Raw genomic sequence first — 12,890 nt, forward strand, 5'->3', positions numbered from 1 at the left:
AATCTCCAAAGACTCCATACCTCTGCGGTTGGGCTGCATAGACTCTCCTCGTCGGGTGGCCCCATCTCGCAGACTAGGAGGTACATACTTTCCTGTGGTGCTACTCTTCGCTGCTTGAGCAGCATCAGGTTCTGAACACAGAAAAAGGGCACACAATGACTTCATTATTGTGGAGGTCAATAACCAGTTTTGGTGGCCTAGAACATGTTTTGATGACTAAGTTGAAAAGATGCAAACTTCGGTTACTGACCTCCCCCAGGAACTTTCTCCTTGTCACCTGTGGTCAGCCCCAGCTGATCCGCCAGCTCTTTCTGCATTGGGCCGAGAGTGTCCTTGTACGGACATCGTGTTGTCCAATGGTCTCCTTTGCAGATACGACAAGACACAATCTTCTGGCCCTTCAGCTTGTTCATCGGGTCTTCATCTTCTTGAGGGTTGAGGTCCTACATTTGGAAGAAAAGCCAGCCATCATATATTTCAATTTGTCTAAGTCAAGGGAAGTTTCACTGCACTACCCCACCAATTAAGATGACAACAAACGACGTTGAGGACACTTTTTCAAACTTTAAGACAGGGTGAACGGACGAGGATGATATCTGGAAGTTTAATAAAAGTTTAAATAGCACTCTTAGCCAAAGCATGGAACAAGAGTTTATTTATATTTACCAACGCAAAGTTATAAGCGACCCAGACAGGTTTCCAGCCTTCTATCTGCGGCTTAAAGATTGATATACAGTAGGAGAATTGTCAATCCATAATTTCTTGGAATTGTCACCAAACAAATTAGGGGAAAAAAAGAAATACTCAAAACGTGTCAGGAATGGTGTTATTTGGACTGCCCTAGTTGAACCTTCTTTGGTGATGCATTCCACTTTACTGCTGCAAAACTACAGATTTCAGAAAAGAAAAACCAGGTCTTCACTCACAGACCCATCGAAAATTGGGACACTGCCAAAACCCTCTTTTGTGGAAAAGGCCCATGGTAACTAGCTTGGCTTTATGCTTCAGGACACAAGGATTCCCTGGAGCAATAGAGGCATGTTGACCTGCAACAGTTTTAATTAAGATCACCTCACATTTATTTTACTACCTACACTTCCTGTTCCACAATTTGTCAGCCTCCATAAGCAGTCTGATTTTAATTGTAATGCCCCTTCTTTGAGGCATATGGTGTGAATTGAAGCATAGAAAATTGCACCAATACTTCAAGCGCAAAAGCTGAGAGCTTGCAATTGACAGCTTGGCCTATTTTTAATCAGGCAACTAAAACTACCCTTTGGCTTGGCGAGCATCAGAAAGCTGACTACTGTTCTATATTTTGGTGGGGCAGTGAATTATAGAGCATATGTTCACACTTTCTTCAAACTACTGAAAATGAAGGCCATACAGAAAGGAGCTACAGTAAAAGGGCTGCCCCCCCTCCCCAACCCCCAGTTGCCAGGCTTTAATGGTACTTTTTGACCACTCAATCGTTGCTTTGGACTGAAACTACTTTCACATAAGTTGCCTATCCACTCCAGGACGGGACTGTGTCTGTGGAGTTGAAATGATCAAGTCGGACTACTTTTCAGTTGACCCGATTATTGCTGCAAGCAAAGAAAGTTAAAAAAATACTGTCCACCAACTTTTAGGAAGATGCCATGGTGTGCAGCCTGATCAGGAGTGCCTTGAACCTGCAAGCATGTATGTTGGTTGTAGAGGTGTAGTCTGCAGGCTGGCGAGAGGGGTAGTTTAGTTGGTTTGGGTGTGTCGAGTGGCTAGCGTTGTGGATACCCAAATAGCTTTCTAGATGGGATAGGAGATGCCAACTAAAGGCTTCAATTAGATGAGTGCTACTATGCTTTTTAGAGTGGCAGATCCATAAACAGAAAACAATCACTAACAGTTTACTGCACCAACACAACCGAGTACTCAGCGGTCGCTCACTCTACCTCTTTGCTGCTGATGAAGGTAAAGAGCACATCGTCGCTGACTGTTGTGGTCGCCACATTTGGTCCAGGGGCATCAAACTCAGAGTTGCCAAACTTCTTCCAATTCTACAAATTCAACAACAGAAGGGAAATTAAACTTCAGCACAGGTTGCAGTTTAACAAGCTACTTCTGATGCTTAGCATGTAAAGTTTGGTAACCTAATCAATGGGCACGTTTGCGTATGTGTAGTTACACCAGATCACCTAATGTTTTCTCACATTGAACTATTCTGTTGGAGCAGTTTCAAATAATACACGTCACAATAATTTGGTGCACACCTTCAGTAACAGTCATGGGACAACAGTGATTTCAAAGAAAGGCTTAAGAGTCCCGGTCCCATTTGTCTTGGAAAATTAGGGACTAGGTTAGGCTATGATTGCACAGAATCTGGAAAACTTCTGAATTGGTGGGTCATAAAATGGCTGAGATGGATATCTACAGTAGTGATCCCATTAGATACACGCAGTGGCAGTTGAGCGGGCATTGGAGTGCAGCTAAATGTTCACAGAACAGGAAGGTCAATTATGGAAAGTAGAGGAAGCCTGGCATATAACTGTCATAGGAGATTAGTGACAGTGGAGATGGAATAGGCTAACAACCTAACATATGGCATGACTGAACAGTGGCTGTCTAGTGCTCATGTCCCGGAATGGCATAAAATGTATATGAATGGTAAGAAGAGTTTTTCAGAAGCACTCTGGTGTACGGCTCTGGGACACCAACCTAGTGGACCACACAGGTACAAGTCTAAGTAAATGAACTTGGCAGTGACTAAGCAGTAAGGCACAAGACTAAATAAGGTGTGAAGTACAATTGACTTAAGAAAATGTGGGTTAAAACAGATAAAGAATCAGCCCCGTGGATAGATGCTGCCAGACCACCCTATTCTCGTGAAGAGGGACAAACAATACGGTCTAGCCCAGGCCTCCAGATAAGGTGCGTACCAGGCCCTTTTACGCATGAAAATCTTGTAAATACGAAAGCTTTATTATTTTCCTGTGTACATCTACACATAAGTTTAGAGCAGAGTGCAGTGCAAATAATAATAATTTGGCATTTATATAACCATGGGTATCTGAGCGCTGCTTATTATTAACCACGGTTGTGGTGCTCATTTATCGACCTCGGAAGGATGAAAGGCTGAGTTTGGCCCCGCCAGGATTCGAACCTGCGTTAGCAGGCTCTGCACGGATGTCAAAGCGAGCGCTGTGCCACTTGACCGAAAGGTCAGGCTTCCTGCTAGAATGGTGGGCGCCTCCTTTTCCGCCATTTTAAAGTATACTGGTTCTTTCTTAGGTCTACTTCTGCCGTCCTAGGCGGAAAAGATCTTGATTTCATCTTCAGCAGGAGTACTTTGTATTTCCCGCAGAGGCTCCAGAGTTATCTGTGAAGGCAGGAAGCAAGGGAGGAGTCTAAAACCCTGCAGCCCTTGGTCTTCCAGCTTGCCTGAAAGGAACCAGTTACTACTGGGGAGCTGGCCTCCTTGACCAGACAGCCAGCTGCCCCTTCTGTAAACTGCAGTGAGTGTGCATTAGTTAAGCTGTAGTTCCTGATAAAGACTCAGATTCTGTAACCGGAGCTAGTTTTAACCATTCCTTCCAATCAACATGGGGGTCACAAAGACGACAACTTCTACCAAGAGGCTGGCGAGACCCACTAGTCTGAAGATCTGCTTTTTGATCCATCCCCCCGACGAACTGCGACCTTGCTGGGCTGCAAACCTCCAATACTCCGGGACCTCGAGCCAGTGTGTGGTGCATGGTCACTGAAGTCCGATTCCTGCTAAAACTTCAGTGAACTCCAGGGATTCGAATTGTCTCTCGATGTCCAGCTGGAGTTCCCTCACCAGAGTGCTTGACTGATAGAGTGAAGAGAATCTGACCAGCGATATTGGTTTGGCTAGACTTCACTGTCTTCCTGTTCACCATAATAGGTTGGATTCCCAAAAACCACCACCAGGGTCGATTTTTGGGAAACTCACTTAAAAGCAATGTTGACATAAGTAACACTGCCACCAGCCTTTTCAGTATACATTAAAAACTAACATACAAATTACAGAAATAGAAAGGGGAAGGCAGGTAAAACTAAGTTTCCCCTGCAGTACACCATAGGTTTAAACGTGTGTCTGGGGTCCGTTGAATGTGGCCTTGGGGGCTTCCTGGTGTCTCCCAAATGAAATGAGTCAGGTGGGTCTAGTTACAAAGACCTCACCTAAAGGTCAAGCTAGGGCTTGTATTAGTCTGCAGAGAAACCTCTTTCCCAACATGAATAAGTGACTCATTCCACCATTGCTGCGAGAGCAGGAGCCCTGCAGAAGGGAGGAGAGTTTCCTTCAGGTATCCACATGACATAGCAAGAAACGTGTACAGTAGGTGACTGTTCGGGTTACACAAAAACAGTGAAGGATGTAAATGGTTAAGCTTTAATATAATTGTGATGAAACAGCAGCACCTCGCATCATGCCTGCAATTGAATACAAAGTGCTGTGTGTTATCCAGCGTTGCCATCCCTTACATGCCCTGCTGCTGCCAGAATACTACTACATAGCCACTGAAGGACGTTAATTTATAAAATGGGGTAGGGAGCAGACATTCTATTCTGCCTCTAAATGCAACGTGAATACATTTAATTAGAGAGTTTGCGATAGAGACATACTGCATAGAGAAATATTCTACCTGTAGACAAAGTCATATGGAGGGGTAATAGAGGGGTAATACTAAAAACGACATATGCACAGATTCATACACTATAAGGGCACCTCTTGAAAACGCAATACAATGGTGTGACAAACGCCAAAAATGAATGAATGCCACACACACAACCCTACCATCTTCAGGTAGCGATAAAGACGTAATACATTTCTATACACATTACAATAAGGGCATATATCGGGCATTTAAAGTAAACATAGAAAAACACACTGTACGAGGTCAGCTTGGAAATAATGCATCAGATTCAAATTGAAAAAACAAGGTGGTAAATGATGAAAGACTAAGACATGTTCTGAAAAAGCCCCCACGAGACACCGGTTGTGCAAGTACAGAAGTTGGGTAATGTCATACCAATCAGAACTAAAGATGTGGAGATGGGAATGGGTGTACATGCAACAATGAATACAGCCAGCGGGAGGTACATGTGATGGTAACGAGACTAAGCAGATGTCATAGTTCCATCTGTAATAAAAGATGCGACTTTTTTTGCCACTGCAAAACCTATACAATCGTAATCACTCATTTTACATCATCCTCAAGGTAACAACAATCTTTAGTGCCTTGATAGCAGTGGGAGAACTCACGCCTTCACACTGTTCACATTGGAATAACCCCACGCGCCAGCAAGCCAAACAACCATGCAACACAGCATGGAACTGGTCAGGAGTCTATGCTCGGATGAGGGTTGGAGAAAGGGCGAAGGGATACAGGAAGAAGCAAAATGAGTATGGAATTACAAGCTCACTGTCACACCAATGCTAAGCTTACCTTCCTTCTTGCTACCGATTTGGAAGCCTTTCTGGTTTCAATTCTGAAGGTGCGGATCATCTACAATAAAAAGTATTGTCAGTTTAATAAAGCGTGATAGGAGTTTCTGTTGAAAAACAAGGATGTTCTGGTATAAGAATTAGCTGAATACTATTCACTCCATTGGTTTTGGCATACAGCTTACAGATTAGAGGCATGTAATGTTGGTGGGTTGTTAGGCACGTTTTTCTACAGCACTCTGGTGGGGGGGGGGGGTTAAGCAGAGTTTGTATGCAGTATACTTTGAGACCACTACACATCTATGACTACAGGTGTAAGCAAAACCAACCTTTGGTATAAGTCTGAACTACACAGTTTTGGTAGAGGAGCTGAGCAGCCAGCCTCATCTCAAGAGGGAATGTGAGCTGTAAGGATGTTACACAGAGGTCTACAAATCACAAGTATTCAAATAAACTCTTAAGATAGCTCAGCGGGTTGAGCGCTCGCTGCTGCGATCTGAGCGTGATCTGCAGGTCGCAGGTTCGAATCCCGGCAAGGCCAACTCAGCCTTTCATCATTCCGAGGTCGATAAATGAGTACCAATTTCAGTTGGGTGATATTGTATGTAAATATGTACTCTGTAAAGAGCTTTGGATTAAGGCGCTATATAAATAACACATAATTATCATTAAACTCAAGATTTCTTGATTAAACACTTTTATTCAACAGTCAAGTTATAAAACATTCACTAGGAGGCAATCTATATCAAACAATATACTTCAGTACTTTACACGGTAAGGGTCTGAGGCATTTGAACTACTTTGAAGGAATAGCAAAAAGGCAAATGTTAATAAAACGAATATTTACAGTTACTTATAGACAGTGCAAATAGTTAGAGTTCATCAGAGGAGCCAATTCAATGCAATACGTTAGGCCAAAGTCAATGGGCTAAAGTCTTGTATATGATAAAGCAGTTCTGATTGTTAAACGGAAAAGTCTTTACCATAATTCTCAGAAGTAGTTTGTAAAAGAAAAATATGTTGGGTCACAAACTGACTGAGAGGTAAGGTCTCGGTCAGGTTTTCACAGTACCATACAATGAAAAAAAAAAAAAAACAGCTGAAGACTTCTGTTCCTGGCAGTTCCTGCAGATCTCACTGTTCCTGAGCCTCAGTCGTGGGGACAAGAAGGACGTCGTTGGGGAACTCCTGCACTGCACTGGGACTGTCAAAGCTGGCACTTGGCAAATCTTCAATTCCGGTAGCTGAAGTCAAGCACACAAACTGGTGTCCCTCTCCCGGGTTATTCGGTTTCCTGCAGCTCTGAGGAAAATACAACCAGCTCAGAGAATAGTATCCAGGTGGCTTACGAGTTGATTGGTCCCACCAACTCAAAAGGGAGAAGTCGTCCTTGCAGGGCTTCTCTGTCGAGATGAATTTAGCGATTCGGACGTGCAGCAGGGCTTCACCGGGCAAACCAACGGTCTAGTAGTTGCAGCAGCCGTCCTGTTCAAGCTAGTCTTCGGTTCTTTCGTTCCAGCAGTCAACTCTGCTTTCCAAGCCAAGAAACTAGCCTTTTATCCAGTTTCCTCCCATTCATTCCAGCCTAGCTGCCACTCACCCAGCAGGGTGGCTGTCCTTGCCAGACAGTCAGCCAGCCAATCACGCCAGAGTGTATTTGGGTCTCCTAGGAGACCCAAGCAGAGGAGTTTCGGGCACCTCCCTCACTTCCTGCCCACCCCAGACACTCGGGCGCCAGAGGCGGTCTTCAGTCCTGAAGCCCGCCAAAGGCGATGAAAAAAAGTGACCAAACCTAGTTTGGCGCGCAGAGCAAAACTCTAGAAGGACCTTTCCACAAAGAAATGGCAAAAAAAAGATGACCGGACCACTTTAAACAAAAGGGGGCTCAGACGCCATCTTGAAAAACATGTCTCCCGCGATTTAACGCTACCGGTGTTACCGGTCAGGAAAAATCATGGCAGTTATTCGTAAAACCACTGCCACCAGCCATTTCGATAGGAAAGGGTAGCATTTAACTGCTACATGAGTATCTAGACACAGGGGATACTTGGTAACTCCTCCAACACTCTATAGGGTGTGCTGGGTCTAGGAATTTGAAGACTAGTAAAGTCAATTTCACTTTATTTTCTCTGGGAAACAGTTTATCCCAGAGAAGAGATTTAAACCTTGGGACAGCCTAAAAGGCTTCCTGTGTCACTGCACTGAGGGTGCTGTGTGACACACACGAAAAGCAGATGCCCATGGAGTTACCGAAAACTCCATAATCAAAGAACTCAAGAGTAAAACGCACATCAAAATACATGAGAGAGTGGGGGAAAAAATGGCTCACACTCTCTCCAGGTAATAAATATCAAGTGGAGGGAATTAGCACATTTATGAGAATTCTCCCTAACATGTATCAGTTCCATATAAGGGTTTGGGAATAATAAAGTATTTACTTTGCACCACAACAACAGTGACGTTTATTTTGTTTTTGTCTTTTACTTTGGTCATATTCTTCAAATGGTGCACCACATCTACGATGGTAATGTATAATAATGTAAATATACACATCCCAATTGGGATTGATGCTTGTGCATACATAGATACTTTACATGCTGTCCCGTTGGGGGTCCATACACATTTGTATTTGTGATTATCGGCAAATTCGGTTCATATACATTCATGTTACACTTCTCATCACCTACCAATGTTGACTGATCATTACTGTGTTTGGGACATAATTGATGGATATTTCTCTGCATGCTACATGATTTAATTACATATATGGTATTCTACTGCATTACTACGATGGTGCATTGTGACTACAATATCATCTTTTTTGATATATGGGTGCATGTACACATATAGAAATGTATAACTCTTAGAGACCAAATTTTGGCTTAATATACATTATCACTGGCCCGGAGGAAGGACAACAATGTCTGAAATGGATAGGCCCATGGTGTGATACTTCTGCAAATACGAATTAATCAGCAAATAACTTAATTTGAGCAACTAATATATTTTACTTTTGAATTAACCGTTTCTATGTAAGCAAGACGTTGTTATTCAAACATGGAAGTAAAAAAGAAATACCAATTTATAGTGGAATTCAGGTGTGCAGCCCACACTGCTGGCTTCACGGCCAAGGTCTCTTTCCAGTCAAAGAATGATGTACCACAAGCCCCACAGTACCTGTGAACTGAAGAATTTGTTCTAGCTGGATGCCTTCTGGTTGCAGTGCAGCAGACCCTTGTTCCTGGTCCTTGGTCATGGTGACGAAAGGGAGGACGTCGGGCGGCTCCTGAGGCAGCACTTGAGATAGAGTGACTCGGCAGCAATGGATTCTCCTTGATTCGGCGGCTCCTTGTGGTGGCCTTTTTTCTCAGCGCCAAAGAAGAACGAACAACTCTGGTTAGAGGTTCCTTGATATCTCGTTCCTGGACTCTGATGAGGGAACTCTGGATGCAGATTACCTGCTTCTGTAGGGTCCTCTGGATGCCCAAGATGTTTTGGCTGGATTTGCACTTCAGAAGACAATGCACACAGATGGTCAAGGGACCCTGGGTATTGGGATTCTGCAGTAAATCACGGGTGGTGCCAAAATAAGTTTGTCTTGAGGCTAGTTGGTTCCACCAGCCTAAGAGGTAGTTATCCCGTACGGGTCGTCCCAGTCTAAATGAAAATGGGGTCAGCACAGCTGAAGGGCTTCACCAGGCACTTTACGGTCCAGGTGTGTCTGCTGACGTCTCTTCATGTCTTCATCTAATTTGTCCTCCAGTGGTCGACTCTGCCTCTAGTCCCAAAAACCACGCCTTTTGAAAGTTCCCATTCATTCACAGTCCTAGGCCATCAACCATCCAGCATGTTGGCTGTCCCCCAGGCAGCCAGCCGGCCAATAAGAACTGGTTTCACTCAGGCACACCTAGGAATTTGTCTCTGTCCCTGTCCTTTGTTTTGGGGCCCTCCCTCACCTCACGCCTTTCCAGACACACTGGAACCTTGGCAGGCTTCAGGGCTCAAGCCTGCCAAAGGCAAAAACACAAAGGACTCAACCCCTATTCAAAACAGAGTAAAAGTTCAGAAGAAACTGACAAAAAAAATAAGACACGTCCATTTTGGAAAAATTGTCACCCTTGGGTGCTGTACTGCAGCCGAGGCATCAGCCTGCAGATACACGGCACAAGAAAGTAAAAAAGAAACCACTGCCAGCAGCCATTCAAGTGAGTTAGTGTAATAGAATGTTAGATGAGGGGTGGGCTAAAGGGGTTACCATGTAACCACCCCAGCACTCCATAGGGTTGTGTGTGTTGGACCCACAAAGGAAAAGGTAAGTAAGACAGGGCTCATCTTATTATTCTTGGGAACAGTAGTTCACCAAAGAAAATGTAGTTAAACATTTAGAGACGTTCAAGGGTCTTCTCAGTGGCACTGCACAAAAGGTGCTGTGTGCCACAGTGCAAAAAGCAGATGCCTGTGGAGTTTACCAGACTCCATAAAACAGTAAGAAATACACAAATCCTAGTCCGAAAAAACACACAAGGGAAAGAAAAAAGTCCCACTCATTCAGGAGTTACAGTTAAAAAGACCCCAGTCCAGCAAAAGAGCTGGGGTTCTCCAAGGTTAAAGGGAATATTGGCACAGAAATTCAAATTCTAACTAGTAACGTAGCAGAGAGGTTTTTGCTTCAAAGGAAAAGAAAAGGCTGGTAGGCAGACAGTCTGGCGCAATAGATCACACAAACGAGGACATTACACAGGAATACTGAAAAATCTACGCATTCATACATAATGACACAGGGAGAAGAAATGAGTAATTTCGGTGGACAGTAAAAACAGTGAAGATATAAAAACGGTGACAGTGCCTTAGTGTGGATCGTTCGAGTCCTAGGTAAATGCAAGTTAATGCTAAGGGGCGAGGATAAAAAAATTAAAAAAAGGATATCTAGACACTAATGGTATGCATCAGTGTCATATCCAGAATCAACAATGCCAAAACATGAATCGCCACAGTTTTCCAAATCATATAGTGTAGTGCGTAGAGGGGGTAAAGAGGATAAACCATGCAACGAAGCCCAGGCAGCCACCAAAAACGTAGATAAAATTAGTGAAACAGAACTGGACCTGAACAGGTCAAAGAATTGACTATTAGAAACGTAAACCTCAAGTGGTTACCGCTACACATACACAATCATTTATTGCATAACGAATTACAGGTAAGTACTAAATTCTAAAAGGACCGACAGGGACGTAACACTATCCCTAGCCTATGTGTACAGTTGCCCATGCTGCTTCATGCGTCAGCCTCCAGTTTAATTTTCTGTCCTTTTTCAAGATAAAACTGTGCCTTTTGCTCCCAAGAGGGAAGGATGGAGAGGGGGCGTGCATGCGATTCAAAGCGGATTCAAGCCACTCAGACAATTACTGGGCTTTGCATAGACTAGCCAGCACTACCTGAAGGCGGTGGCAGAGGAGCTGAAGGGACAGTTGCAAATGCATGAATAGTGCTGGTTCCACTTGTAAATCGGTGCGAGCTTGAGTATCTACACATTAGAGCTGTGTGCATGTGGCCGCTTTACAAACTGATGCCAATGGCACATTAGCAATAGAAGCTGTGCCTGTCCTACGTTTTGAATGCGCTGTTAGGGGTGAAATTAAGAGTTTTACTCGCCAACATGCATCATTATTGTATGCATTTGACGATCCATCATACACTAGTATGATATGATATTTGTAACGCGCCTATACACAAGTGTTTCAAGGCGAGATTTAGTGACTAGATGTCCTTCTGTTGCCAATGAAACAAAGAAATGGTCAGACTTCCTGAATTTATTAAGGTAGTACATGACAACCCTTTGTACGTTAAGTGAATGAAGTGCCCTTTAATCCCTGGTCTGAGCGTTCTGGAAAAAAGCAGCCAGTTCTATGGATTGACTGTCATGCAATTTTGAAATGCATTTTGCTGAAAACCTAGGCTGTGCATCAAGGACTGCCGGCACATGCTGCTGCAATACCATATTTTGCGCTTTGCTGGTAAGTGCATCAGTTGAGCTGCTCAAGGTGTTCCAGTCACACAGCCTTCCAAACGATATCAGCACTAACCTATCAGCACACACCAAAAGGCTCCCCTAATGGAAGGCAACCCAGGAGCAAATCAGTCTCTACTTAATCCACTCCTCCGGCTCTTCACAACCCACCCTCACTTTGTTCTTACTTCGATTTCTGTAGCAGACAGATTGTTTGCAGAATAAATTACTCTCAGAGTTGCAGCTGGCCACAGAGAGCCTGCACACTCAACACTATCACAATGCAGCTTTGGAGATCTATAAGCACTACAAAAAACAATGTCCCTCAATTTCGATACCCGATGTAGAAATCAAACATCCCAAAAGTGGCTCTCGCCCTCAACGTCAAGTACTATGACAATGGCACTAACCCACCGAAAAAATAATAATTTGGCAATTATAGTGCTACGAATCCTCGGGTATCTGAGCGCTGCTTATTATTACCCACGGTGTGTGGTGCTCATTTATCGACCTCGGAAGGATGAAAGGCTGAGTTTGGCCCCGACAGGATTCGAACCTGCGTTAGCAGGCTCTGCATGGATGTCAAAGCGAGCGCTCTACTCGCTGTGCCACTTGACCGGCAATAGTATTCAACAATGCTGGTGGACGAGTGGATTGTACAAAGCCCGGTTAGATTCACAGGGATAAACTTGGCAGAGCAATCCAGGGTTACAATCTTAGGATCATGAGCAGGCTGGCAAACCCGCATATATACATGATCAAGCAAAGCTCACACAATATAACCGGAAATTAAAAGCATTCTTAGCCTTAAAGTAGAGTGAAAATACAGAAAATTACAGGTAGCTAACTGTCAGGACTGATCGCCCATGGTTTGTGTTCAAGCCACCAGATCACCACCCTGTTCAAGGTAAGCATTAGGTACGCTCCGATAACCTGCAGCTCACCTGTGAAGCATCCAAAGCACACCACCCAGGAGGGAAGTGGGGGTAATAAAAAAGAGAGAACTGGATTGTGTAAAAGACGGAGTACAATAGTTGGTTTTAATATTTATAATGCTCAGGGAGCGCAAGAAGGCTTTCAGCTTTGGTTACATTGATGTGCAGTCAAATACAATATGTACAGGATATGTACAAACAGGAAGTTTTCGCTTTGGATACTTTGCGGTCATATACAAAATATACAAAAATATTACTGATGTGTGCAGACAAAATAGGCAAGGTAGGAGCGGTGGAGGTGAAGTGTGGCAGTGGGGGTTAGCGGTCATTTTCCTTGATCCGGTGGATGAGATTGAGCCTGAAGTGTGGGTATGACCGATCTACCCTCAGAGCTTGGGGGAGGTTGTTCCAATGTTGGGCCGCTTTGACCGGGAAAGTACTTCCTCCAATTTTGACACGTTTGAGCACGGTCAAGAGGTTGGAGTTTGCAGTTCTAGTG

The 12,890-nt window shown here is 44.0% G+C and overlaps 1 protein-coding gene across 1 annotated transcript in view; it reads right to left on the bottom strand.

Annotated features, from left to right (window-relative positions):
* The window catches only part of EIF3G (eukaryotic translation initiation factor 3 subunit G), a 72,408-nt gene that overhangs the window by 24,149 nt on the left and 35,369 nt on the right, over window positions 1-12,890 (bottom strand). The window contains exons 4-7 of the mRNA XM_069604055.1: window positions 5,451-5,510; window positions 1,932-2,036; window positions 251-443; window positions 21-131 (exon numbers count right to left, since the gene is read on the bottom strand). Of these exons, the coding sequence (XP_069460156.1) occupies window positions 21-131; window positions 251-443; window positions 1,932-2,036; window positions 5,451-5,510 (469 nt within the window). The remainder of the gene's footprint in view (window positions 1-20; window positions 132-250; window positions 444-1,931; window positions 2,037-5,450; window positions 5,511-12,890) is intronic.

The sequence above is a fragment of the Ambystoma mexicanum genome, chromosome 3q, assembly GCF_040938575.1.
Source record: "Ambystoma mexicanum isolate Mex_15411 chromosome 3q, UKY_AmexF1_1, whole genome shotgun sequence".
In the NCBI taxonomy this organism is placed as follows: Eukaryota; Metazoa; Chordata; class Amphibia; order Caudata; family Ambystomatidae; genus Ambystoma; species Ambystoma mexicanum.